This window comes from Stigmatopora nigra, chromosome 10 (assembly GCF_051989575.1).
Source record: "Stigmatopora nigra isolate UIUO_SnigA chromosome 10, RoL_Snig_1.1, whole genome shotgun sequence".
Taxonomy (NCBI): domain Eukaryota; kingdom Metazoa; phylum Chordata; class Actinopteri; order Syngnathiformes; family Syngnathidae; genus Stigmatopora; species Stigmatopora nigra.
In genome coordinates this window covers 7,673,182-7,699,599 of record NC_135517.1, presented here as the reverse complement: position 1 = coordinate 7,699,599, position 26,418 = coordinate 7,673,182, and the positions used below count along the sequence as shown (strand labels likewise).

Sequence of the window (26,418 nt, the reverse complement as noted above, 5' to 3'; positions counted from 1 at the left end):
CTGCGTCAAGTGGGTCCAATTGTTTACAGAATGAATGATAAACATGTGACCTTGTGATGTTTATTACAGTGCCAATACAGCATGATTAGATGGCAATAAAAGCTTTCACTGTCTACTCCTCGTTGTGTATTAATATTTTGTCTTGTATACATTTGCAATACCTTTCTTGAAGAATGAAAAGACATTCTATTGACAACTTGTATATAGATTTTTCACCCTTACATTCATGAAGTAACAAGACTATTAAAAGGGGGGAAAAAACAAATATCAATGACTTTATGTGTTGGTATTGTTCAACTAATTCTACATATATAATATATTGACATGATTTTATTATTAAGTCTTCAATTTACAAATGATACACAACACCTTAAAGCAAAAGAAGTATAGTGCACGTGCCTATTTTCTGATTGTGCATTAATGACGATTGTGAGGAAAGTTAAGAAATAGGCCAATGGAAAAATGAGTCCCCAGATGATAAATTGCAGAGTGGCTATCAGCATTTAACAGCATTGACAAGTCATCAAAACAAAACACTCTGCCCTTGTATAGTTGAAAATGATATTGGTATGAATAAATATTTGTCAGCAGTTAACACGCGTGCTGGACTCACGTGCCAGTTTTCATATCAGTCATCAGCGTGCATGTTATTCAGAGGTTAAACATTAGTAAGAAAACTGCAATGAAATCTGAAGGCGCGTCAAGAGCTATATACTAGACAAATGACATCATAAAAAATCTTTGATCGGAATTATAAATGAAATTCAAACTCAAATAATGACTTATTAACTCTATAGAAGAGTAATAGGTCTATTGATGGGAACAAATGTTGTCAACATTCTGAGTTGAAGTCAATTTCTGATTTTAAAGACAGAATTCAACATTTTAATAATTCAATTATAAAATTATAAAGATTGTCACTTTAAAGTCACAATCTTGACCACCTTCTTTTCTTTAGTGGGCCTAACCCTATCCCATTTGATCCCTTGATTACTTTTTGTTGCAAAATAATCACATTCCAAAGCAGCCTTTAAAAAAAAACATTTTCAACCAAAGTCTATTGTCGCTAATTTGCATCATAAACCAGTTTTTTAAAATCATTATTAATATTATCTTGAAACTTCTCGAACTTGACTATCAGCAACTTGAAAGCAAAAAAGAATAATGTTTTTTAAAGCAGCCTTTAAAAAAAATTAACCAACGATGTCTATTGTCGCTAATTTGCATAATCATTCTGTTTTAAAAAAAAAACATTATTCATATTATTTTATAACTTCTTGAAATTGACTATCAGCCACTTGAAAGCAAAAAAAATACAATTAAATCTTAATTTAAAAGTTTGCATCAAGGAAATAGTCCTATCACCAAAAAATGAAATAAAATAATAAAAAGCAGGCTGACAGAACCCTTGAAAGCGCAATAGTAACTTGATTTGATCATTCCAACTTGGATACATTGAAACACCAGTATAGCGAACATTGTGAAATTTAAGCCTAGAAATGATGCATTTGTTTTTTTCTCCAAGTTTTGATCACCTAATAAGAAGATTATACTAATTGGCATCTGAACCGTACAATGATGGGGTGGTGGAAGGTTTGTCGCAGCGACTGAACTGGAGACTCCTTCTCCTCAGCTTCTCGGGCTGGAAAGATGCGAGGAGAGAAAACTGGCGAAAGACTTCAACACGGGAGATGTCACCTGAAAGTCAAGGCGTTTTCATCATTTGCCATCCAAAAATGTTAGGATTGCTCCAGAACACACCATAGGCCCAGTAGCATGCAATTTGTTTTGAAGAGAAAATAAATAAAAGGCAGCTCTACCACATGTAGCTATACTCCATACTGTAGTTTGAGTTTGGGGGAAAAGGGAAAGAAAATGCATAGGAAGAGTGTGGGGAGCATCCTGTTTGGCATGTGGAACTGTCTTTTAATATGAACTACTATTCTGAAACTACTTTTTGTCAGATATTCACTTAGTTAAAAGATGAATAACATTTTATCAAAACACTCACCTGCCAAATTGTTAGTTGCAACATTGAACTATAATAAGATCCAATACAAAAGTTCTAAGTGTTTTGCAGTGAATGGTTAGAAAGGCACCACTAGAGTGGTATTTATTTTAAAATATGTTGTGACAAAAACGTCTTTTTTGCAGTATAAAAGTTGTAATTTGAGTGCAAATCCTAATTTGGTGGGGAACTTGGATCGTTTTACATTTAAGAATGTTCTAAGTTAACAATATATTCATTATTTAAAAAAAAGTCAATTGAACTGTATGAAAATAAATTTTCCTTAGCATCAAAGCTATTATTGTCAAAGAATTTTCCTTTAAATGTAACTTGTTTAATGTAACTTGTATCGGATCTCATTAAAGTGTATAGATCTACTGAGAATTGGGTCCTGTGACTACATTAGGACACCAAATGGGAGTACATGTAAGGCAAACATTTTGCAAATGGGCTAGCCGGCTCCAGTTGTTTCCCCCAGGCGCACCAAAAAATCCCTCAAAGAAGCACCAGGATCAGAGCAAGAAAGATTCAATGACCCTTTACAGAAAAAGATGGCCCAGGATGCTTCACTCACTCTATCCCGGGGTAAGGATTTTAACCTTCTGCCATCCTTGACAAACCCTGTGATAAGAGAAGCAATGAAATGTCAGTTAATGTTTGTCAAGCTCTGTGGTGTTCCTTAGAATATAAAAAATGTTTAAAAGATTCCTTGTAAATGCATAAAATTTGTATAGTTGGTGTGAAAAATATAAAACTGTTTGTGAGGTCATATGAATGTTTCACAAGTGCAGACACTGAATTATTCAAAGCGCACAGTATGACTGACTGGATGCAGGCTTGAAAATGCGCCTTTTGAGTTTGAACACAAGCGTGAATTGGAATTTTAAACAGAAGACATTTAAAAACAAGGCATGGCTCAATGTTAAGAGTCTGTACAATGCTTTGAATAAGACAATGTTACTTAGAAAGTCCGATCGTGAAAACAACAGTCTCCCGACATTGGCAAATCATCATGAGGTGTTGAATATAAACCAATTCTCGATCTTGCTCTAATGTTGAGAGAATGCAGAAGCTGAAAAAAAAATGAGAGCAAAGAGAGTTAGTTCATGAAGAATTTCTCAGTTTATTGTACTTGTTTTTTTTTCTCCCCCTTCAGTGCGTCTAAAGACATGGAATAACAGTTTCCCAGAAACCCATCTGTTGGACAGTCGGGTGTCTTTTGAAAGAGAATAAAAAGACAAACATGAAACAGACCTAAGCGTCACGATCTGTGATTAACGCTGAGAGGCAGGCATTGAGTTCAAATACACGTGTACTATTTACAGCACCTTTTTACCACTCCTATGTCAACACACACACAATGGACACGACATTGAATACTTCCTCGAAGGGGACTATGGCACCCCCTTAGACTGGTACTACTTGAAGTCTGTAACTATCACCATGTTATTTATTTTTATTTTTTTGACCGTGTGAGCACACCAACAGTGTTTCTACCACTCTGTCACTTCACAAAAGCATAGTACTAAGACTACGCTGCATCTACTCAGTCGGAAGAGAACAAACCAAAAAAAGATCTCTATCCAAATCTGTGATTTACAAGGTCAGACAGACACTTTCCCTTCAAAAGTCTTTGGCAGAGGAAACTAAAACCACAAAAAAAGAGAGGAAATTACTGCTTGTGGAAAGGATTTAGACTGTGATATCAGAAGTCATGATGGTGCATGCTTTTTTTCCACAGAACGGCACTGCACAATGTGATCAAAACTGTAGAAAAATATCGGAGCATGCGAGTAGCGGCAATCGTGTTGACTTGCCCACACGGCATGCAGAGAACACTTTCCGCCAATAGGGCCTCGGAGCCTAGCGAATGTGTAAACACGTAAGAAAAATGTGCTCCATAATCTCACCGATACAGATATTGTAACACTGAAGAGTATTTACAAATAAATGCGGGCGTGCTTATATGGCCATGAAGTCATCTTTATCCAGTTAAAAGGCAGTGAGCAGCACAATTGTTTCCTAGGGAAGTGTGATACCTAGTGGTATACAGTACACTTCTTTTTTTTTTTTTTTTTTTACTGCCACACCCAAAGCCGGGACTTATGTTTTATACTATCATTCATTTCTTCCATGAACCAGAAAATCTCTTTCAATGCTGAATTATTCAATTCAAACGTGATGTAAGGCCTTTCCACGTTGTAAAAAAAAGTGGACGAAAATTGATTTTACGACTGCGGATTACGGAGATAGTGTCAAAACACTTTCCTTTCCCAGCAATATTATTAAGACTGAACTGACAATCATTAACGGAATGCAAAGAAACTGCATCAGTAAATGCATTGCACGGATCCACTGTGAAGACAAATAAAATAGACAGACATTGACAAACAACGACTAGAGGGCGGGGGACTGTAGAGTACTAGAAAAAAATAAAACATAAATATAATAAAGTTATAATACTGTAGATTGGAAAAGTGCAGGGTCTCAGCACACCAAAAAAAGATGCATTGACCTTTCTGAATAATGTCAAGCGCATCTCGTCTGGGTCTCTTCTAGGAGAAAATCCCTTCTGCTACTATGCTCATTTAGTAAGACAGGGTTTAATTTTTAGGTCACATATTCACTGTTTTTATGTTCAAGCCGAAGCTATGTCTCATAGAAAAAGTGCTTTGCCGCCTTCTTGTGGCATTTATAGGCAATAAAGAAGTAGTAGTAGTAGCAGCAGCAGTAAATTGTTTTTAAATTGCTAGCGTAGGAACTGAATTTTCCTATGGTTTCCATGGAGATGTACTCTAAAGAAGCTGTAGCTAAGGTTTCTGGTTTGGATGATGTGCTAATTGACCTCAAATCTTCTGAATTATTTCACTTCATTTGTCAAGTGAACAGAAGAAGGCAGGAAAAGCTCAGTTATTATTATTATTATTTTTTAACAAATTGTGTTATTATGTAACTTGTTGACGTCCTTTTACCTGAAGCGCATTCATTCGGTAAGCCTTCAAAGAAGGCCCGAATAGTAAATGCATAACCCGTCGCTTAATAAAGGGATCAAATGTAACGCTGGGTCTATTGGTATTTTGGCAGTTGGTGGGTTTTGGCTCAGAAATGATAAACGGAACGGGTCTACAGAAAATACCAAGCCTATACTTGTGTGTGTGTTTTTTTTTTTTTTGCTCTCAACATAAATGTATTCTAAATCCATAGCGTCCACTCTACAAAGCAGACAAGGCTTTCTCCCCCTAAAAGCTGCTCAGTCTTTTTATCACAGTTTTTGTTTTTCATCCCTCCCTAACCGCACTTTATACACACGGTACATTGTTTCCTTGATGAATCTAACATGGCCACATCACTCATCATAAGGGTGAGCCACATCTAAATCAGACTATTTACACCTCGGGTTGAGGAGAGAGTTAATGGAGTGACAGACAGGCTACCGCAGCCCCCCTTGAGTGGTTAGACCACCACGTGATGGTGAGGGATGTTAGAAGAACACCAACAAGTGGATGTCATTTGCCTTGATGTGATGCGGCTAGTGTAGCAAGGAGAGCAAAGTCAGAGATGAAAATAAAGAGATGCAAGAGGTGTGTGTGGGGGGGGGGGGGGGGGGGGTTAGTCAGTAAGAGTTAGAAAAGGTCCATCAAGGGGTTTGCGTTGCCCATAAGCCTTGATCGAGCTGACATCAGTTTCTAGAGGCAGTGACGTGACGACTCTATGGCTAGAGATGCTAGAACTCCTCTATGGTGAGGCAGATGAACTCTTGGATGCACTTCCTGTACTGCTGCTCAGTGGGGCTGGTGCTGGGGTATTGACCTGGTTGTCCCAGAGGGGCTTCTGCTTCTCGCATCTCCTCGTTCATCCGTGCCAAACGCAGGCTGAAAGCAGGTCCAAAAAAAAATGTGTTTATTTACATATTAAAATAATAATGATCATTTAATTTGAAACATATTTGTTGTATTTATGATGGTAATAAAAATTTAAAACGGTTTAATGAGTATTTTACTAATGTTTATAATCAGTTAAATCCCCCAAAAATATTTAATGAAATGAATGAATGCAAAATAAATAGATTTTTAAAAATTCAATGCATGATAATAATAATACTTTGGACTTATGTAGAGCTCTTTCAGGATAGTCAAAGACACTCTGATCAATATTGATAACTTCTTCTCTTACTGTTTTAACAAAAGAGACAAAAGTACGACAACAATGTCCAAAAACGCTGAATTTGAACTCTGTTCAATCATTTGTGCCTGATTTGCAACAATTTATTTAGCATGCAACTTTAAAAATCTATATTTGTAAGCGGCCCAGCTTGGTGGGAACCGAGTTATGAAATCAACCAATATAAGATGAATTCATGATGTGAATAATGAATGGGCTACATAAGAGAATGCAAGAGGCTGTACGACGCCTCAAACAAACTGGTGACCTCTCTTACAGGGTCACGATGTCGGCATTGGCTGCTTGCACAGCAATGCTCAGCGGGTCGTATCCCTGCTCGTCCACTTCACTCTGTGACGCTCCTCTCTTCAGGAACAGACACACCTGACTGTACAACGACACACATTTGTGATGTACATGTGATATAAAGTAGGAGCAACAAAGTTTGCACATCTCAAATGCATATCTTTCAATCTCATTGTATTTTTTCGATGATAATAATAAAGGCATTGACTTCAATTGAATATCACCATACCCTGTGTTTCCCAGGTAAGTGGCGTGATGTAGCGGACCTCTTCCTCTCATGTCCCTCTGGTTGACATCAGCTCCGTTCTGGAGCAGAAACTCACAAGCTATCAGCGAGCCCTGTTGGAGAAGAAAATGAGAAAAGGCTTCATTAAAAACACCAACCCACTCGCTGGCTCTGGTTGCCAACAGAGGAAAAGTCTCTCACCCCCACCACAGCCTGTATGAGCGGCGTTTTTCCATCATCTTCCTCACTTGGAGAGTGAACATCTGCGCCGTGAGCCAGTGCTTCCGCCATGAGCGGCAAATTGTGAAGGCGGGAGGAGCGGTGGAGCAATGCGCCCGGGTGGAGCTCCCTGGGATCCTCGGGGTCCGAAGATACTTCCTGTTCAATTTCTACCTCGCCGCTGGAGGATTCCTCTGATTCCTCTTCTGTCGGACAAGAACAGAAGATCAAAACCAGTTCAGCAAACCGAAGAAGCTGATCGGTCAAAAAAGTTTTGAAGCATATTACGATTGTATGGCGTAGAAGTCCCGAATGAGCACCTTGTGAGCAAATTTTACTTTTTGGGGGGGATTTCCTCAAATCACCCAAACAATTCAACGACAGCGAGTCCTCACGGATGCGGCCATCTTACTCAACGTACCTTCTTCTGTGACGCTGTCCACCACGGATCCGAAGACCAAGATGTCGGTGCTACCGTCGGTGCTTCCTCCGAGGCCGCTGTCGCTGCTCAAACCTGCGGGGCCAAAACACGCCAGACCGCGGACACGTTAATTATTACATCGAGTGTCTCCCGTGCACATTGCGCCATCTCTCGGATTTCCACTTCAATACTTTTCACTCGGGCTATCAAGTTTATTAACATCCAGGAACTTACTGCGAGGACCAGAACCCGTGTCAAAGTAGGAGAAGAGTGAGTCCAGCTCATCAGGGCAGAAGAGGGAATCGCGGCGAAACTTGGCTGCGGCTGCTGACAAAGGTTCACAAGAGTCAGGTTGCTTCTGATTAAAACACAATGGCTTATTGCACCACTGACCTGCTGAGAGATTTGCAGGTGAGGCGCTGCCGGGCTCGTAGCGACGGTATTTCCTGCGGGCTTTGTTGGGCGCCCGAATGGAGCTGTTGTGTCGCTGGCATTTCTTCACCGTCCATGGTCGCGTCTTCCTCTCGACTTCTACCAAGGCCTCGCTCCCGCTTATCTTCTTCAGGAAACGTTTCTCCACGTATTTGGACTTGATCCAGGATTCTTTCTCCTGTCTGGAGAAACAAAGAGCCAATTTTAGAAATACACGCAAATAAAGCTATGGCTACTACAAGGCTTAAAGACGAACCTGGTGCTGGACGGTGTAGGCTTTTTGACCCCAAGCTCCTTGTAGGTTCCCTCGTAAATTTGATTGATCACAGTATTGCCTAATTCACACATTAGCTAAACACAAAAGGAGAGAGAGAGAGAGAGAGACAGGCAGGTCACGACTAGTTCTAAAAATTGGTGCATTTTTGATGGATTTATAAGTACTAAGTGAGTAACAAACAGAGCGTAAACTGTCATACCTTGAGTAATTCTGGCTCCCATGAGTCAAGCGTCAGTGATCGTACTTTAGAGCAATGAACTCCAAGACTCCTGTAAGTAAATAATACTTTAAGATCAAATGCATATTATATATTACATTTAGTGTATCTCACAATCGACAAGTTTCTATATTAGGGGTGTAAGTAAGTAAGGGCTTTGGGTTTAAGTCAATCACATCAGACTTTGTTAATATCGTAGCGTCGAGAACAGTGTATCACAATAAAATTGTTGAACTAATGGTACATTGATACCAGGTGTAGATATGCCATTTTGTTAAAAAAAATGGTTTGCATTCAAATGTCGACATCTGCAGCAGTAAAAAAAAAAAAACATTAAACTACTTTGTATTTCTTTTTAATCACTTAAAGTGAAATGTAACCTAAAGTATGAATTGGGTACATAGTATCCTATCAAATCATTTGGAGAGCCTTAAATAGGATTGAAAAAGATTGTAGTATTAGTGACTAAGGAATCGATATCATCATAAAATGGATTGATGAGATTTATCCCCCTAGTATCCATTTTTATCTTTCATACGGTCAGAGGCGTAAGGAAGCCAACCTGCCTGTGTATCCCCGAGCACTCGATGCACAGCAGCACGCCGAGGTTGATGGAGGCCCAGCACGGAGCACTCTGGCCACAGTCGCAACACAGTTCGTTGCCCGGCAAGTTCTGCACCCTCTGGAGGAGGCCCTCGCCCCCTCCCCGAATTCCTCTATCTGCCCTCTCCCCCCTGTCTCTGGGCTCACTGGCAGAGTCAATGCTGCTGGTGGAGGGCGAGGCTGTGCGATCCAAGCGCTATAGAGACAAGGAAACATCAAATGAGTATCACTCTTCATTCATCGAAAGGTGTTCCCTCTGTTATTCATACCTCAATGTAGTAGTTGTCCGCTATGTCTTTATAAGCAGAAGCGATGCTTGCTTGGACCGCTTGGATCCAAGCCTGCCTTAGTTTTTCCGACTCAGCCTGAAGCATGCAGCTTCTATGAAGGCAAGAAAAACAACTTGTTACATAGCTGACATGGAATGGAGTTATCGTTTATTTTTTTTCCTGCTGACTTTTAATTTCTGTCAATTGTGGTGTCTTCTCAAATTAATGAAATCTTTTGTGGATCCATAGAATCCTTTGTTACTCATGTGAAGTTACAGAAAAACCTGACATTACTTAGCACAAGAATAATGATGAGTAAAAAAAAAAATCAACTCAATGACGGTAGCACATAAACCAGATCTGCATTCAAAATAAACCAATTTTAGGTGACCAAATTTTGGCCTATCTTGACACCTAAAACATGGACACAAAAATATAGATCATCATCCTTCCTATTTTTATAACCCTTTTATTGCTATTTTTTAATCAACTTATTGACTGCAGACATCCAATCCATTTATATATATATATTTTAAAGCTATAAACCACACTACATTATGACTTATTTTCTAGGAAACATATTTCTTCATTGGTTCCCACTGTCCATAATTATTACACTTACTTGGTGGGTGAAACCACCTCGAAACAGAACCTCCTTTCGTTATCTTCACATGGTTTAACAGAGCACAGCCTCAGGTCCTCCACCACCACCGTCAAAGAATCCTGCCATTAAAAGAGAGGAATTTCACAAACAGGATTTTCGTGATGAAATAAAACCATATTTGTCTTCATGTTAGTGCGATTACATCAAGGAATGATCCAACTGTACCTTAAGTTTCTTTTGGTAGACCAGCTGGCTATTTTGTATGGAAAACCATCGCCTTGCAGGGAGAAAGGCCATTAAGTTAGTTCATATTTGTCACTTATTTTGCGATTAGGTTGTAAAATCGCTACCTGTTCCAGGTCTTAAAAGCATTGCTGGCTCTCTTGAAGAGATAACCCTCCATGACAACACCATTGGGGGCATCCACATTGAACTCCAGCTTGGGGTCATCATAGGAAAAGTCCTGCGGAGACATGTTTATTCAATTATTGCTCACTTTTAGAATCATGCCCCAAGTCATTTGAAATGAGCAGCTCGAATAATTGGGGGGTTATAACGGAGACGTCCATTCAAAAACTGATTTGGAGGACAGATACGATTGCATTAGGAGTCTATGTTAAGACATAAATTACATGTTGATGATATATTGAGAGAGTATGTTGAAATTGCATTTTTTTTACAGTGGCTCAATTGTGAGAGCTGTATGACTCAATGATTTATTAAGACTTGGTTCCGTTTTTGAGTCTCCATTGTGCAGAGGTGAATGTGAGGCCATCTGTTTGTTCTACAGGTTACATTTCTTTACCCGCCACCTAAATGTCGTTTCACCGTCTAAGGTTCTGTTAACACAAAAGCTGCAATTCCATAGAGAGGGAATAAAATCCAGTGCACACTTGTCGAACGAGGTATAGGTAAAACAATATAAACACACAAAAAAAAAACTACTTCGAAGTTCAGGTTTCCTTTTTTTTGGCCTTTAGTGAACGCGAGTAAAATGCATAATGGTGATGACAAAAAGGAGCTGCTTGAAATGTGGCTGACATTTCCACCATAGCTCTAAGTACAGTTGGGTTCGAAAGGATTCACTGCTAAATTGTGTCATGGTAAGTCAAATGTATTATTTTTCTCATTCATATACTTAGGCATAAAGCATTAAGCGTGGTAGACAAAAGCATAAAGATAAACACAATCAGGTTTTAGATTTTCTAAATGCAAAATTAAAGATAATTGTAATAGATATTTAACTTAGTTAGTGAAAGCCAATCTTAGCTGACTTTAAGCAAAATATAAAGGATTGGTAATTGATCATTTTGAGATTTGATCATGAAGGATTTTTGTTGTTGTTCTTAAATGTATACGTAAAAAACATATTTTTTTGTTTCACAGAATCTGAAGGCGAAGCAAATATCAAACAAGAGCCAATGGGAACATTTCTATTCTCACTCTAGCAAACTGAAAAACAAACTTTCCTCACCAATGGATAGCTCAGCTGTCCAAGTATTTTCCTCTTCACGACAATAACACCCAACAGCATTTTAAAAAGTAACGAAATGACCCAAAATATTAAAAAATAAGTGATGGTAATTCACTTGAACAGAGCCTGTCCACTAGATCCCGCAGGTGGTTTATCAAGTGCATCCGTCATCCAGAGATGCGCCTGGCAACTCACTCGTGCCGTTCCTCTACTCGCACGCGTCGGTCTGCACACTGCCCCGCCGCGTGCAAGTGACGCGGGTGCTCATTTCCATACAGCTGTTAGGCCCTGGTGCCCCCGCGACCCGCCGCTGCTACCGGATCGAGGGGATCAAACATTTCATTGCTCGGCCAGCCCTCCCATTGTCAGGCCCGCTGCTACATCCTCACTTTTATGGAGGAGTTGGCTTTCCATCTGTCTGTGGATTTGACAACAGTTCCTGCCTAATCAAGCTGACATTATAGCTCCCCCAGCACCGGCATGGAGCCCCCGCTTCCCACCTTAAATCAGCCGCTACCTGCAGAATGGCGCTCAAAAGTGGTGCCAGAAGGCTTCAACAAGCACATGTGACAGACTGTGATATAAATGTATGGTTTAATAAACAGAAGGAGTTAAAATAGATGTTTTTTTTACAAACTTTGTTGTTGAAGTGCTTCAGTAGTTGTGTGCTAGATAGTGTTTATTAATTAAATCAAAGAACTTTATATCAAGATAATAAATAACATGCTTTATCAAAATAATTGTATTCCTTTGACCATTACAGTAATTAATTGGCGCCAAATAATTACATTTATTTTTCATTCATACATTAATATTAAACTAGTTTTGATTGTTTTACCTTATTTTGTTAACGTAATAGCTACATTGCGCATGTTATTCTTTCTAATTTACTGTATAAGATGAAAAAAAAAGGTGCAAATATTTTTCTGTCAGTTTGTATAGAAACTCGGCAATGGAATTTAACCTTTTTTTTGTTAAGTTTTCTTTTTTTTCTTCTCATTTTCAGATAGCGTTGAGAATGTATTATCGTTCTTGCTTGATGAAAGTATTTTGGAACCGGTCATCTCAAAAATATATTTCATTTGAACATTGTGAACACTGAGTGTAGTTTTATACTCTTCTTTGCCCTAGGTTACTACTATAGGTCAATTGAATCCATAGCACCTGTTTGCTCACTTGGTACACACAAGAAAGTGGCAAATGCTGAAAAATGGAGGCGTTGTAAAGCGAGGCAGCGATCCCCCGGGAGCCATAATTACGTTCTCACAAAAGACAGCCATAAATGGACAGCAGGGTGGAGTTTATAACAAAACAGGAGGAACAACCACTGATTTAGAAACAACAACAACAACAAAAAAGTAGATTCAAGGCAAAGTCACCTGCCATTATTTTGACAGCATTTCCTCAATTTGATAACTGTCCCTAAAACCCCAATTAGTATCTTTTCCTTTCTTTCTAAAAATAACAGTTAAAAAAAAGGATTCAGATTACCATTTAAATCCAGGGGTACCACACTTGTAAAAATCCCATCAAACTATGAGACAAACAACTACAGCATTTCTACTAAGTGCTTGCCGTGGCTTCAAATTTCTCCACTGGACCATTGACAATAATCCCCCTGCCCTCACGCTCATGTGTGCTAACGCCATCTGTTGCACTTGGCTCCGAGGAGGAAATGGGTTGAAGTAAGGCTGGGGAATAGCCACATTTCTCCAATCTCCAGTGACCTGTTGTCCTTTCGTCAATGACGCTGTATTTAGTAGGCCTAAAACGACATGTCCACTTTCGCAAGTCATGCCAGCTGCGCTACTACTCGGAATAATGGTCCCATTCCCATTTTTGATATAATCTCAATCTGTGAGATTTAGGAGGATTAGGTTATGCATTATCATGGACTCTAACAGACCGACGACGCCAAGCAGCTCTTTCATTTCATCAATTGCTGAAAAACCTATAAAAGGCATAGACATCAACGCATAACAACAACTAATCCTGTGACTCCATGACCAGAAATGAGGGATTTAAACACTTTCAAATAAACAGTGAGAAGGAGTGGCTGGTAAAAGGACCGTCACATTTTAATGAATGACAGCCTAAAAGAATATGGCCCCTGACGTAATGCCTATTTGACTCAAATATCGAAATTCACACTTCTTTTTTTTGTCAATTCTGTTGTTTTAGTTGATGGCCATGTTAGTTTCCTGATGCAGAATTGATACTTCATTGCTTTAGCTCAATAAATGTTGGGGAAATAACATCTTAACATAATAATATGGTACCTATCAGTCATCGGTTGAGTTTTAGGAAATGAAGTGTGTCAAAAATTTTCATTACAAAGACATAATTAAGTGCGTATGCTTGCGTGAGTGTGTGAAAGAGAGTGGGAGAGATGGCCGTTATTTATCAATGCAGAACAGATTGAGTGACTGATCTATTCAGAGTAAGTTTATGGAGGGAGCCACCATGTGATGACCATAAACCCAAATTTTCAATAGGCTTGTTGCAGATGGTGTGAATGTGAGAGAGCCAGTGAGAGAATTACAAAAGCAGGCAGACATGTCAAGCACTCAGACACATGCACACATGTTCAGTGAAATCAAGCAAGAATATGCCTAAAGACCATTTCATTGAGAATGTTGGGATACAAAAGTACCCATTCACCAAGCTGACTTATATTAAATTCCTGCAGACAATAATAAAACGGTAACATAAATGTGCCCCCTTAAATGTCTTATCCAGCTGTCTGAAAGAGATTCATGTCTTAGCAGACAATGAGGCCCCTCATAGTTCAACTTTTGGCTTTCATATATGTAGGTTGTGAATATGAAGGATAAAAACTCACCTGCATTAGAGTCTGAAGAAGATTTGCACCAATGGAAGGCAGAAGGGGAGAAACACACAAATATCACATTAGATTACATTTGTTTTGTTCAAACACCAAAATTATAACTTTATGGCACCTTTTTTTACAGCTGGAAAACGTGCCCATAAAATAATATTATATAAAGGGATTTTTGAAAAGTATGGATTATTAACAAAGGCTGTTAATTTTAACAAAAATATTGGAATAGCTGAAACGTTCCGAACTTTCTCGTTTTATACGTTTTGCAGAATAATGCAATGAGTTACCCACTAAAATAGCACTCATGGTACATCTCGTGTTATCCTTTTTTCATACTGTATGAACATTAGATTAGACAAATCCCCAAAAAAAGGATGGAGAAATGAACAAGGCAGCCTTTGTTTGATTGAGCTAAAGAGCTGGCCAGAAACGGCCATGATTGTCAAGTCTGGCAAAAAGCCTTGACTTGGCAGCTAATTTGATTACAGGCACGGGCTAAATCAGCAGAAAAACAGAAAAGTTGTTGGCATTTACTAGTGCGACAGATGGATTATCTCTTTAAGACATGGCCCAGCAAATAATAGCTTTCATTTAGACTGTGTGACCTATAAAACATATCAAACTGCCTCAGTGTGAGGCTGCCTTTCCATTTTAAGAATTCATGACAATTTGAAAAGCAAGTCAACAAGGAGGAAACCAGAATTTCTGGAGACAACCCAAATGTAAGCAAACCAGAATTAAACATCTTAAATGCTATGCTTTTCTGATGCGTTTTAATGACTAAGGTTGTTATTCATTACTCCTTCAAATTTTAACCGCATAACGTCAAGCTGTTCTTATCACCATTTATCAATTGAAAATCATTAAAAACAAAAGCACCTTTGACAAATGACCTGGTTGTTGCTTTTAGCATGCAATTACAACAACAAAATAAAACAGTTGATTCAGTTAATTTTTAAATTTTTGTCCCAACTGTGATTTTTCTACTATACTAAAATACCCTCAGAAAATATCTGGCTCACATTTGGAAGTCACATTATTATTATTATTATTATTTTTTAACAAATGTTAAATGTGTTTGACAGAAAAGTTGATAGTTATCAAGTAAGAAGTCAATTAAATGTTTCTCTCACTCTTTGCTGAATGAGGGCATGTTTGTGCTCCAACTCCCTCTTCTCCACTGCGGAATCAATGACGAGCTGATCCAGCTGCACAAAGTAGAGCACAAAAATTGAGGCAGGCACAAGGAAATGAAAGCAGAAAAAACAACACCAGACTACAATAAAACCTTAGTTGAAAGTATATAATTTGCCATTTTTGGTCTTCCTCACCTGGGCAGCCAGCTTTTTCATATAGGGGTCAATCTCATCTAGAATGTGGAAGCCTTGTTGGAAAAGAGTGTACTGTGCACGCATGAAGGACAGCATCTGCACGGACAGAGAGAGAAGCAGTCACTTTTAAGATGATCCAATCACAAATTTGTCCCTTGACATGACAAAAAATGTAACAATAAATGTGAAGCTAAGCTGGATAAACAGAGGTTACTCACCGCATCCAGAATTTCAAACTTCTTCTTGGCTTGAAGCACATTAATCTGCCAAGTAAAGGACAAGGTGATTGGTGTCAATCTTTTGTCTGAAGAAGACTTTTAGGTATTTAACCACCCAAAATGTGTCTTCTGTCATGTGAATTATGTGTGGATTGGTTTCAGGGCTTTCGATTTCGAGTAGCTGTAGAGAGTGTGTGAGACCAACCTGCAGAACGTAGTCCAGGGCCAGGTGCCGGAAGGCTTTGCGGCTGAGGACAAGAGCCTGGGCGGCCTCTTCCGCCTCGTGGACCTTGTTCCTGGGGGCCTGGGCGTTCTTCACCTGAGCCAACTCCATGTCCTCTCGGACCCTATCAAACTGCTTTTTGGTGTCCTTGAACTTGCGCACGTCACTAGCAGAGATGCATGGCACACTTGGGTTATAACAATGCAATTACAATGTGCAATATCTTAGATTGTGCAATATATTAGAATTATCTTGCTTGGACTTTTTAAATGACTTAATTATGTTTTTACTGGGAAACACCTAGCACTAATTTTGTTAGAAGACACTGTTGTATAATGACAATAGTAAAGGCTTTTGTATTGATGATTTGATTTGATATTTGAACATCCCAACAAGGCTTTGCGGCTTGAGATGAACATGCAAACTCCACACAGTGAGAACCTAACACTTACTCTTTTATGAATGCATGAAGCTGCTGCTTGATTGATCTTTGAGCCTGGTCAAACAAAATCTGTGGAAAAAAGAAGGGAAAAATAGAAATTATTATTATTATCATAAGCCAGGGGAATTCCATATGTGTTAACTATTGCCTTGGCATCATCATCAGTCAACATGTCATTGGGTAGCTCAAGTTGGAATTCCCTCTGTTTACCACAAGATGGCTGTAGAAACTTGTATCCCTTTGGTAACAGGATACTTACATATTTCAAGGGTGGAGACATTAAATGAAAAATAAAAAAAACAATGGTACACACGGGATATTTCCAACTTGTGTAATACCTCTTCGTGTGTGAGTGAGAAGTGGTCAAATAAGTCACAGATGTTTGTTATTCACCAAGTTGGGACTTCAAGCATATTAAAATCACCTATACAAATTTATCGTTTAAGTAATACAAGTCTAATAAAAGTCTAAATGGAAGATTATTATCTATATAGAAGCTGCAGTCCACTTAAGTGGCATATGAATGTCGTATATCGTGGTTGGAGAATGTATTCATTGTTTTTGCTATAACTGCAATTTATTGTCTCAAAACTTTTAAGGTCATTTGGAAAGAAATGTATCACTAAAAACTCCAAGTTAAGTGTAAAATGTTCCCCCTACAAGTTGCTTTTGGACCAACATTGCCTCCATAGAATGCCACGGACAATAGCCGGAAAAATTAAATTAACATTAATTAAGCTAAATCATTCGGAAAACTATAAAAAAAAATATCAGCTTTAGTAATGATGTTGGGAGTGGTGGGAACACAGCATTACAGGACACTTTGTGAGATTGGTAAACAAGCTGACAATATCATTTTTGTAGGGGCAGTTTTATATGTGGACAAAACAACCTCTGTTTACACTGAATAACACCCATTTTTGTAAGATGTGTTAGACTACCATGACTAACTTTTCCTGTTTCTCTTACGGACGTCAGCAAATTGGTTATTATTCTCTTGTCTGGGAATATAACAAGTTAAATTCCAGTTACAGGACAATTAGTGCTGAGCTTTGGAATGCTTGGTACTTTCCATGATGGTAAATTTGCCAGCCCACTCAGTGAAATCTAAAGCAGCTCCATCACACTTATTTAGAAGGAACATTGGTGATCCAAAAGTTCCACCCAAACCTGCTTTGGATTATGGTGCCCTGCTGGGCGTGACCCCCACATATCATCATGTCTACTCGTATTGCCTCGTAGCACTAATGTCACGTTCAAAGACCCTCCCTGCTCGCTATTGCGAATGTCAAACGACAGTCCAAGAATACAGAACAGCTGTGGGTAAGCAAATACCACATGTTTGGATGCAGTACAAAACGATTCAAATTCATGAAGTTTGGCGCAAATTTGGTCAGTTTCCAAATGAATACAGTAAAGGGCAAGAACTATAAGCCCTCAAAGTCGGCCATCTGGATCACACTAACTTTTCTTGTAGTCAAAAATATTCCAAAAAAGTGTCTACAAAAACAGCGGCGGAGGATAGAACTGAAGAGGGAAAAAGAAACCTCATACTTATGAATACAGTGTTCCCTCGCTGTTAATGGGGACCGGGACCCCCAGCAATAAGTGCATTTCCGCAAAGTATGGGTGCCCCTTCAAAAATGCTTAAAGAAACGTGTAACACGTGCACAAAAGCACCACCAAGCAAAAACATCATAGTAGTCCGGATGGAGGATCTTCTGCAGTTTTTTTGCACGTAAGAAACATCGTTATTGGGATTACAGACTGAAACCCTGTCAAATTGCCCCCTATGCATGTGTTTGTAGAGTTTTGTAACGTGAATTTCTTTGTCATTTTGACATGCAAAGAGGAGCTGTATTTTGCCCCCTTGCATTTGAACCCCTTTTGAGGACCAGACACAAATTGAGCTTCCGTGTTTAAAATTCTGTCTGGGAGTAGATTAATGCTGACACAACACTGTAAAGTATCCGATTCTTACCATGTGATAGTTGACGATCTCCTGGAGACTTTCTCCACACTTTTCAAGGCAATCCTGCACACACATGCATATGAAATAAAGCAAGTATATTTAATTTAATAGCCACAATGGAGAAATAGCTAAAGTCAGTGAGGGAACGCCCTTATACTCCCAAATGTTTTAACCAAAACAAAGGCTCCATCTTTTTTCATGATGTAGCATATGGCCACATAAGCACAAACATCTTCAAAACTGTATGCGGTCGCAAGTCCCGCTTAGTAAAGCTGGACGTCTCCCCGTCTAGACAACATTGTTTGTACAGCTCTACTTGTTTGATTCATGTGGGGAACTGTTGATTTGCCCTTATGAGAGCCAGACTGATGGTTCTAGGAGAAGGTGACTCTGACCTACATTTGTACGTTTGTATTAGACATGACAACAGAAGGGGCGTGTGCTCACTCACCGATATCATTTCCTCTTTCTTGCATTGCTGCGACAGGTCCTTGATGCCGTTAACAAAAAGCTTGTTGGCGCTGACGTAGGTCCTGCCGGCGTCGATCATACCGCTGCACAGCTTCACCAGCTAAGGGGAGCAAATACAAAAATGGACATTTAAATAAACCATTGAGGGCATGTTCTATTTCAAAATTCTCATGCTTTACAAAATACAACACAGGGGTATTAATAGGCGCAGTGATTACATAAATCAAACAAAGCCGCAGTAGATTGGAGGTCAGTCACACAAAAAACACACATCTGTTAGTACAGATGCTGGTGACAAGCAAACGAAAGTTAGTCTTCTGTTGTATGACTGTAACACAATAATTTGTTCATAACTAGTATACTTAAAGAGGTATAGGGGTCCTTGATTTATGAGAGCGGCAATTTTTAATATTTAATTTTACGAGCAATATCTGTAATTGTTTTGGTTTGTATTACAAACCGAAGTAGGATTTACAAGTGAGATTCAGGTATGACTGAGTTTGTAAACAAAGTAAACTGAGAATCAGCATTTTTGTAGAGATAGTTTGGTTCTAAAAAATATATTTCACAATTCTGTCTGTCCCAATAATAATTTTGGTTAATTTAGGAGTTAAGTTAGGAATTTTTATTTTTAAAAATGTGGTAATATTCTTTTAGTTCCTTCCTTTTGACAACATTAACAAGAACTATAAAAATAATATGGATAAATGTTGTTGTTTTTTTAAAGGAAAGGCTAGAAAAAAAGTCTGTTGATTAAGTAATTCCAAACTAGGAATGCAGGGGGTTAAATAATTGAACAGAATTTTAATACACCATGGTAAATTGCAGAGTAAGAAATTGTTTTTGACAGTGTGAACATATTAATTATGGGGTCCAGCTCAGGAATGGAGTGTGGTACTTTGTGGGTAATAGAAAGGCACCAGAATGACAGTCTTAAGCGCACGGAAAAAAAATTATTGGTAAAAACATAAGAGCTACGCATAAATCGGGTAAATAAATCGTTAAATCATCTGATTGAGTGTAAAAAGCTTGTAAGCATAATGAAATGTGATATACTGTAGTGTAGTTTGGTGGATGCTTCCAGAGAATATTGCTTACTTTGGATTGGACAGACGTAGTAAAATACCACATAGTATGTTGAAATGCCTAAGTACCTCTTGCATGGATATATGTACATAAGTAAAATGCACATAAGACACAAATCATTTAGATTATATGTACATTGTCATGTGTTTATGTTTGAATCCATGCAACAGTGATTCCTGGCCTCCTCTGGTGAGGTGGTTACTGGGGGAGAATGTGATCTCATAGTGTGCTCCCTGAGCCCCCAGGGTCTCAACATGGCCATTACAGGCACACTATATGTGTCAACTTGTCAACAAATGGGCTGAAAGAACCACAGGGGTCCACATAGGAGTCGGATTGCTACATATGCTCAAATAAAACAGTATTGCTTGTGTTCTTTGACAACAATTCCGTCAATGGAATAGCAAAATCCCAAGAAAAATGTTACTTACCATATAGAAATATGCCCACTAGGGTTGATATTTGTTATCAATTAAACATAAAAGAATATAATAATATGTGCAAACAAAGCATTTTAGCACTCTGGTCTTTGCATCACAATAAATAATCAAGATAACGGGGTCATGATGTAATCTATTCTACTTAAGTTAATGCAGTCTGACGCTGCAAATCTATTAGTTTATCGAGAGAGACATTACGTCAGCTCTGAGACTCCCAGAGGACAATTAGTTGTGCACTTTGACTTTACAAAGAGCCCTAAATTACATTACAGCAGTGGGTTTTTTTCAACCTTTTTAGAACAACAAATCACTGTTTCTTCAATTAAGTAAAAGTGGATGATTCACCAGTGCACACAGTGGTTGAAAAACTTTGCATTAAAAGAACAATAACATAACACATTCAGAAATGGATTCTGCATGTCAAGTTGACTTTTAACCAATTCACCATAGGTGGATGACAGCTAGAAATCTGTACATTACGCTGCCGGCTGACACAGTCAGGATCAGCAATGGAGCAACAACAGGCAACCGAAATCCTTCTTCAAAACGCTCCAAACATTTGAGCTGTGCTTTCCATTTTTTTAAGCTGCACACAAAGCAATTGAACATAACAGTGTCCATCTGGTTTTAATCGACCCAGGACAAAGAAAACCAATTAGCTTGCACATCAGCTAGAAACTGATGAAATTCTCCAGCAAGACATTATGATTCAGTCAGAGAAAAAGCTATTTGTATTAGTAATCCTATACAGTAAAAAAATAGATATTATTATTTTTGTAAATCATTCTGTACCTTGTCCAGCTTCGCTTCGATCTCCACCACATCCGTTTCCACATCGTCAATGCCGGCCCTAAAACAATAAAAGACAAAGTTACTAAAATAATTATAAACATAAAGGTACATCTATAAGTGTCAAAATTATACAATAGGTCATTAGGTAGTGAAATAGACTGAAAGGTTGACTTTTTAGATGTTTCCATTCTTCTCAAATGAGGTTCCATAAAACTTTGGAGAGTGACTTCTGGTTTTTTTAAATTTTGTATTAGTTGATCCAAAAGAACATTTGTGACGTCAAGCCCTAAAAATATTTTTGAAAATTTGACCCAAATTTGAGAGCTAATGTCTCAGTACTAGATTCTAAATGTTACTGATACCAAAAATGGCAATATCATCACTTTTCCATCCATCTTTGAAAGTAGCAGCGAGAACAATTTAAGATGCAACGCGACACCATACATTTATACAAACTTGATCATTAATCCCACTGATTAATATTAGTGAGAATGGCACTGTAGGAAGATGAATGACATCACATGAAGATATATCTCCTTGTTTCAGTACACATAAAGTCAGCATTATAATCTGGTATTTCAAGGACAATACCACAGTGCGATAAATCATCTGGGTTTCGATTTTTTGTCTTATCAGATCATGACACACACACTCAACAAAGGTCTCAAAGACAAAACAAATCACTCCAATAGTATCAACTCCACGGAAGATGTAAAATCTTTATGACTCAAGTGAATTCCACACTGACATCAGCCAAAGTTTATTGTATCCTTTCCATGCAACGTCAAACGCCCCACCCTGCTTCATAAGCTGCAGGAACAAGCTCATCATAACACCAGGACCCTTGAGGATGGTCATGACCTCACCATTAAATTCCAAGCCCACCCTCATCTACACCTCTCTTAAACGTGAAAACGCCCCATTCAAAGAAAACAGCGAGTTAAGCCACATTTGCAGCTAAAACTAATTTCCAATGTCTTGCTCTGTTCAATATCAATCAGACAACACGAAACCTTGAATCCTCACACACCTTCTCTGAGGAAAAACATTGACAGAACACCTCTCTGTGCCTGGACCATTATTGCAATACTTAAGGGTAGCACAGGCTCACTCAGAAGGGAAAAAAAAGCCCAATGTGTTTATCCAATTTGCCCAAGAACAACACGCTCCCGACACAGCAGCGTAAGCATGTGTGTGGTCTTTACCAGAGGCTTGTGTGTATGCAGATGTTTGTGTACATTGTTACACTTGACTACTGTTGCTGACATGCAGAGTGAAGTCTACCATTAAATAAACTCTCATTTGCTACTCGTCACTCGGGCAATAAATCAAACACATCCGCATGGTGGTGATGCCTTTAGCTTACAGCAAACAAGCCCAATGTCAAAGAGCTATTGGGTGTGGGGGATAAGCTCATTAAATCAAGTACTATCACGCACGGCACACTGTCGATGAGACGTGCGCTAGAGGTGGCGGCCGACATCTTAACGATGACGCCAAGGCAGACAATTTCTCAATATGGTTTTTGTTCCTGCTTCAACGGATCAACATGTGTACGCACAAGCACGTGGATTTAACTATAAGTACACTAAGAAGGTTGTCATCCCTACCGAGGTTAAGTACAAAATAGAGCTTTCGGGACTCTAATTTGTGTTCAACAAGATGCTCAAGGCTGTAAAGTTCATTTTGTCATCAGTCAATATTTGACGGTTTGTGTGTGTGTGTGTGTGTGTGTGTTTGTGTATACATACTAAATATCCACATAAAATATGAGATTCAAATGAAGAGAAAAACTGATTGAAGGATTGAGGTTAAAGCTAAAAAGGCCATGCATTTAATAAACCTATGTTAAAAATAGTTTTGACAAAACCAATCTCATTTTTAAAAAAATCCCTAACCTTTGAAATACATCCCACAGCACAGTTAGATTGACTATACAGAATTAAGGGTGTCTAAAAAAAGACATAAAATTGGCTATTCATTGGACAAATATCAGGTAGAATCTCTGTAAATTAAACAGACATAACGTAATAAAAATCAAGTCAAAATGTATTAATTCATTAATATCCTCTGTATTTTTCCTAGTTGTCTTCAATACTTCATTTATTTATTTCTTACCATACAGACCGGTTTGATGTCAAAATATAGAGATGAACAACCATCCATACCCATTTTTGCTTCCTATTAGAATGCAACCTGATATTTATTCTTTGTTTTTTTTTTTTTTTTACAGACATAATTCTCGAATAGAAGCAATACAAAGCTAATAAATTGGACAGCGCCAGTATATAGGTGTACCAAATATTGTGACCACTTTAATAGCTCACACGTGTTTGTGGACATATGAGGAATAACCTGAAGCATCGAACGACGATGATGATGATGATGCAGTCGACCGGCCCAGTCAGAAGAGGGGGGGATGGGCACATGCTTGTTGCCAGTGGTAACATATAGTAGAGTCTAACATCATCAGCAATGGGGGAGGGGAGCCTCACGTGCCCTTGCGCCATGTGCAGACTCACAGGCTCAACAAGCCTTCATAGTATATTCTGGTCCTGCCACTCCTTATGTGTGCCCAGTCTACATGAGGCTTGCGTGGATATCTTCTTGCATCTCTTCACGTTAGTGCAAAAACACACACACACACACATACATCTGGAGGTCCGCTGTGCCATGCACACTCGGTGTGTCACATGGCATCCTATCTACATCAGCATCGGTTCAAGGACTAGAGGGACAGGGGCAGCAGGAAAAACAGGGCCTCTGATACCAGTCAAGCTTAAGCCCAGAGGCAAGATGGGTCACATGCAACAGGACATCAGCAGCCAAGACATGAGATGAAATGGTTGGTTTCTATTACACATTGACTGAGTGTGCACATGTGACTAGGGAATGTCAGCATATAAGAAGACTTGAAGACTTTGTCGAAACAAAAATGCAGTATTTGGAATTGGTTTAAAATACAAGTACAGTTGTGTACATGCAGATGTTTTTGTATTGATATGACTCACTGTAGTTTTAACAGTTGGATGGACAGTGTAATCCCTGCTTTTTTAATCTGTCAGAATTTGTGATCTGACTCAGCAGATCAAGCTATGATGGGCAGTGACCTATATTTCTTTTTTAAAGATATCAGGTGAATGGATTGCAATTGCAATCCTTCTCAAACTCACAGACAGGCAAACAAATGGACTAGGACCACAATCTGACAGATCAGCCAACTACTGATCCACAATATAGAATTACTTTCACCCCAAACAACTTTTAGAGCAAACATTAGGGCAGAATTTCAAAGATTTCAAGATAAATGAAAGATCTTTCCGAGTTAAATCAAACATGAAGTGACATAGACCCTGAAACAAGCCCACAAACTATAAAATATAGTTTTAAAACCAAGGTTAAGCAAATTTGTTATTGGCACACACCCAAAAGAAGGCATGAGGATGTGTTTTTTATTTTATTTAATTTTTTAAAATGAATCCAAATGCAATTACATTAACTTTTATTCAAGCCAACTGACGTTAACTGACTCTACACATGTTGCATTCTGATTGACACCTTCATCTGGCATGGTTTCCTCTTGTAACAGTTAAGAATATTACATTTACCTGCCCAAGACAAAGAAATTACAATTAAATTAGAATATAGCAGTATTTGCTTTACATATAGTGAATGTGGTATTCACAGAGTGACGTTGATATCTGCTAGGTTTTCATGCGTCAGAGTATCAAAGAATTGTTAGATATGGAAAGATGATTGCCAAGCCTGATTAACTGCAGAAATAAAAAAAAACTGGAAACAAAAACCTTTTCTGACCTTCCATCCTTTAGTTAATAATGTCATATCGGGATTAAAATGAAAACTTTGGAATCGTGTACTGTCTGTCTTCGACCGCATTCATAAAGTGTGCATGCATGTGCACATACACACAGATAGACAAACTCTCATTTATAATTACACACTTTCATCATCCTCCACCCACAAGTTCAGACGGCAAACATGTCAAAATCTCCCCATCTTAGAATTCCAAGAAGGGAGGCAACCATGGCAACCGTTCATTGACCCAAATCACCATGGTAACAAGCATCAGCATTACTCACGCTTTTTTAACTGACCAAATTTCTCTTTGTCTGATGTGATTCCACTTGGGTATCTCTTTGCCACTCCCCAGAGCTTGCAGTATAGTTAGATACGTGGGATTTCATAAAGTAATCCAATACCTAACAAGGTCAGATTAATGGTACATTGTTTCTTTCTTTACAAAAAAAATCGAAACAAACCTAAATCAAATCATTGTGGTAGATGATTTTCATTTCATTCCCTTCATCATTGAAATGACTGCCTAAAATAATTGTAAAAAGAATCTCCCAAGGTCTGAAATAATTTTACTCCCTAAAATACACTCGCTTTCAAGTACAAGGGTCCATAGCCTAGTTGCTTTGTTTGCTGATAATAGATAGATGAAAGTGTTTTTTTTAGCATGGGGACAGTGTCAGAATCTCAGCTCTTTTTTCTTTGTTCTGCAAAATATAGAATGTCTTATTATATGAACATTGTTGCATTTGTGTGTGAAAAATCTCAATAATAAAGCATCAGCAACACATTGAAAACAGATTAGTTCCATTGAATTACTTTTTAAATATTGAATACTGACCTGATTCATTGTTCTTTGTGTGCGCGCGTCATCAATTTTATTACTGTAAAGTCTGCTGATGGAGTATATATAAGTGTATCTGTGTACGCAATTGACAATGGAGTAGAACAAGAAACTCATTTGTGCATTTAATTGCACCATTTGTGAGGTCAATGCACAATCAGCACACCATTAAAGAGCTCACAAATAAGCTCAGTCTTCATCAAAAGAGGCTTTAATAAAGCATCCTCACATTTGAAACACACACCCGCCTTAGCACCCTGCCTTTTTGCACCATTGGCTAGTTAAGGCAAACACTGGTATCTTATTCGAGGCTTACAAGGGGGCCTTCACTGCTCCCCAACACCAACCCCTCCTCTATAAACAAAACAAGCATCACACTCTTCATATATAAAAAATAGCTTGCTAACGAAGATAACGGAAGTCATTCATTTTCCAATGTAACTTTATTCCCATTCTGGTCATCTAAATTACTTCAACTGACCTCAGTAACTGCCAACTCCAATTCCATCGAAATCGTGTCAAACATAAATAAAACCCATATTTTTTAAATACATATATTTTGCAGTTCTACTGAAAATGTCAATAAATGAGCTGATCTGTCAGATAAAAAGAATTTCACTGTTGTTTATCAGCATGCCATCTACAATGGATCGTGTAATGTAAACATAATCTGTCAATGGGTCATTTATGAACACTGTTAATGATGCGCTAACATGACTAAATAAAG

General features: G+C 38.4%; 1 protein-coding gene across 4 annotated transcripts in view; it reads right to left on the bottom strand.

The window, feature by feature from the left end:
- Positions 1 to 46: 46 nt before the first annotated feature.
- Positions 47 to 26,418, bottom strand: part of acap3b (ArfGAP with coiled-coil, ankyrin repeat and PH domains 3b) — a 38,207-nt gene continuing 11,835 nt past the window's right edge. Inside the window, exons 2-26 of one of the 4 annotated variants that reach the window (XM_077725511.1) lie at positions 21,035 to 21,092; positions 18,697 to 18,816; positions 18,255 to 18,308; positions 16,284 to 16,342; positions 15,814 to 15,997; positions 15,609 to 15,653; positions 15,391 to 15,486; positions 15,193 to 15,267; positions 14,060 to 14,071; positions 10,094 to 10,206; positions 9,969 to 10,020; positions 9,762 to 9,862; positions 9,140 to 9,251; positions 8,834 to 9,066; positions 8,250 to 8,319; positions 8,030 to 8,124; positions 7,735 to 7,955; positions 7,576 to 7,668; positions 7,342 to 7,443; positions 6,903 to 7,126; positions 6,705 to 6,814; positions 6,447 to 6,557; positions 5,819 to 5,880; positions 2,583 to 2,629; positions 47 to 1,698 (exon numbers count right to left, since the gene is read on the bottom strand). In XM_077725511.1, coding sequence (XP_077581637.1) covers positions 1,630 to 1,698; positions 2,583 to 2,629; positions 5,819 to 5,880; positions 6,447 to 6,557; positions 6,705 to 6,814; positions 6,903 to 7,126; positions 7,342 to 7,443; positions 7,576 to 7,668; positions 7,735 to 7,955; positions 8,030 to 8,124; positions 8,250 to 8,319; positions 8,834 to 9,066; positions 9,140 to 9,251; positions 9,762 to 9,862; positions 9,969 to 10,020; positions 10,094 to 10,206; positions 14,060 to 14,071; positions 15,193 to 15,267; positions 15,391 to 15,486; positions 15,609 to 15,653; positions 15,814 to 15,997; positions 16,284 to 16,342; positions 18,255 to 18,308; positions 18,697 to 18,816; positions 21,035 to 21,092 — 2,518 coding nt within the window. In that variant the 3' untranslated portion in view covers positions 47 to 1,629. The remainder of the gene's footprint in view (positions 1,699 to 2,582; positions 2,630 to 5,818; positions 5,881 to 6,446; positions 6,558 to 6,704; positions 6,815 to 6,902; positions 7,127 to 7,341; positions 7,444 to 7,575; positions 7,669 to 7,734; positions 7,956 to 8,029; positions 8,125 to 8,249; positions 8,320 to 8,833; positions 9,067 to 9,139; positions 9,252 to 9,761; positions 9,863 to 9,968; positions 10,021 to 10,093; positions 10,207 to 14,059; positions 14,072 to 15,192; positions 15,268 to 15,390; positions 15,487 to 15,608; positions 15,654 to 15,813; positions 15,998 to 16,283; positions 16,343 to 18,254; positions 18,309 to 18,696; positions 18,817 to 21,034; positions 21,093 to 26,418) is intronic. The other 3 variants (XM_077725508.1, XM_077725510.1, XM_077725509.1) reach the window with 3 other exon arrangements.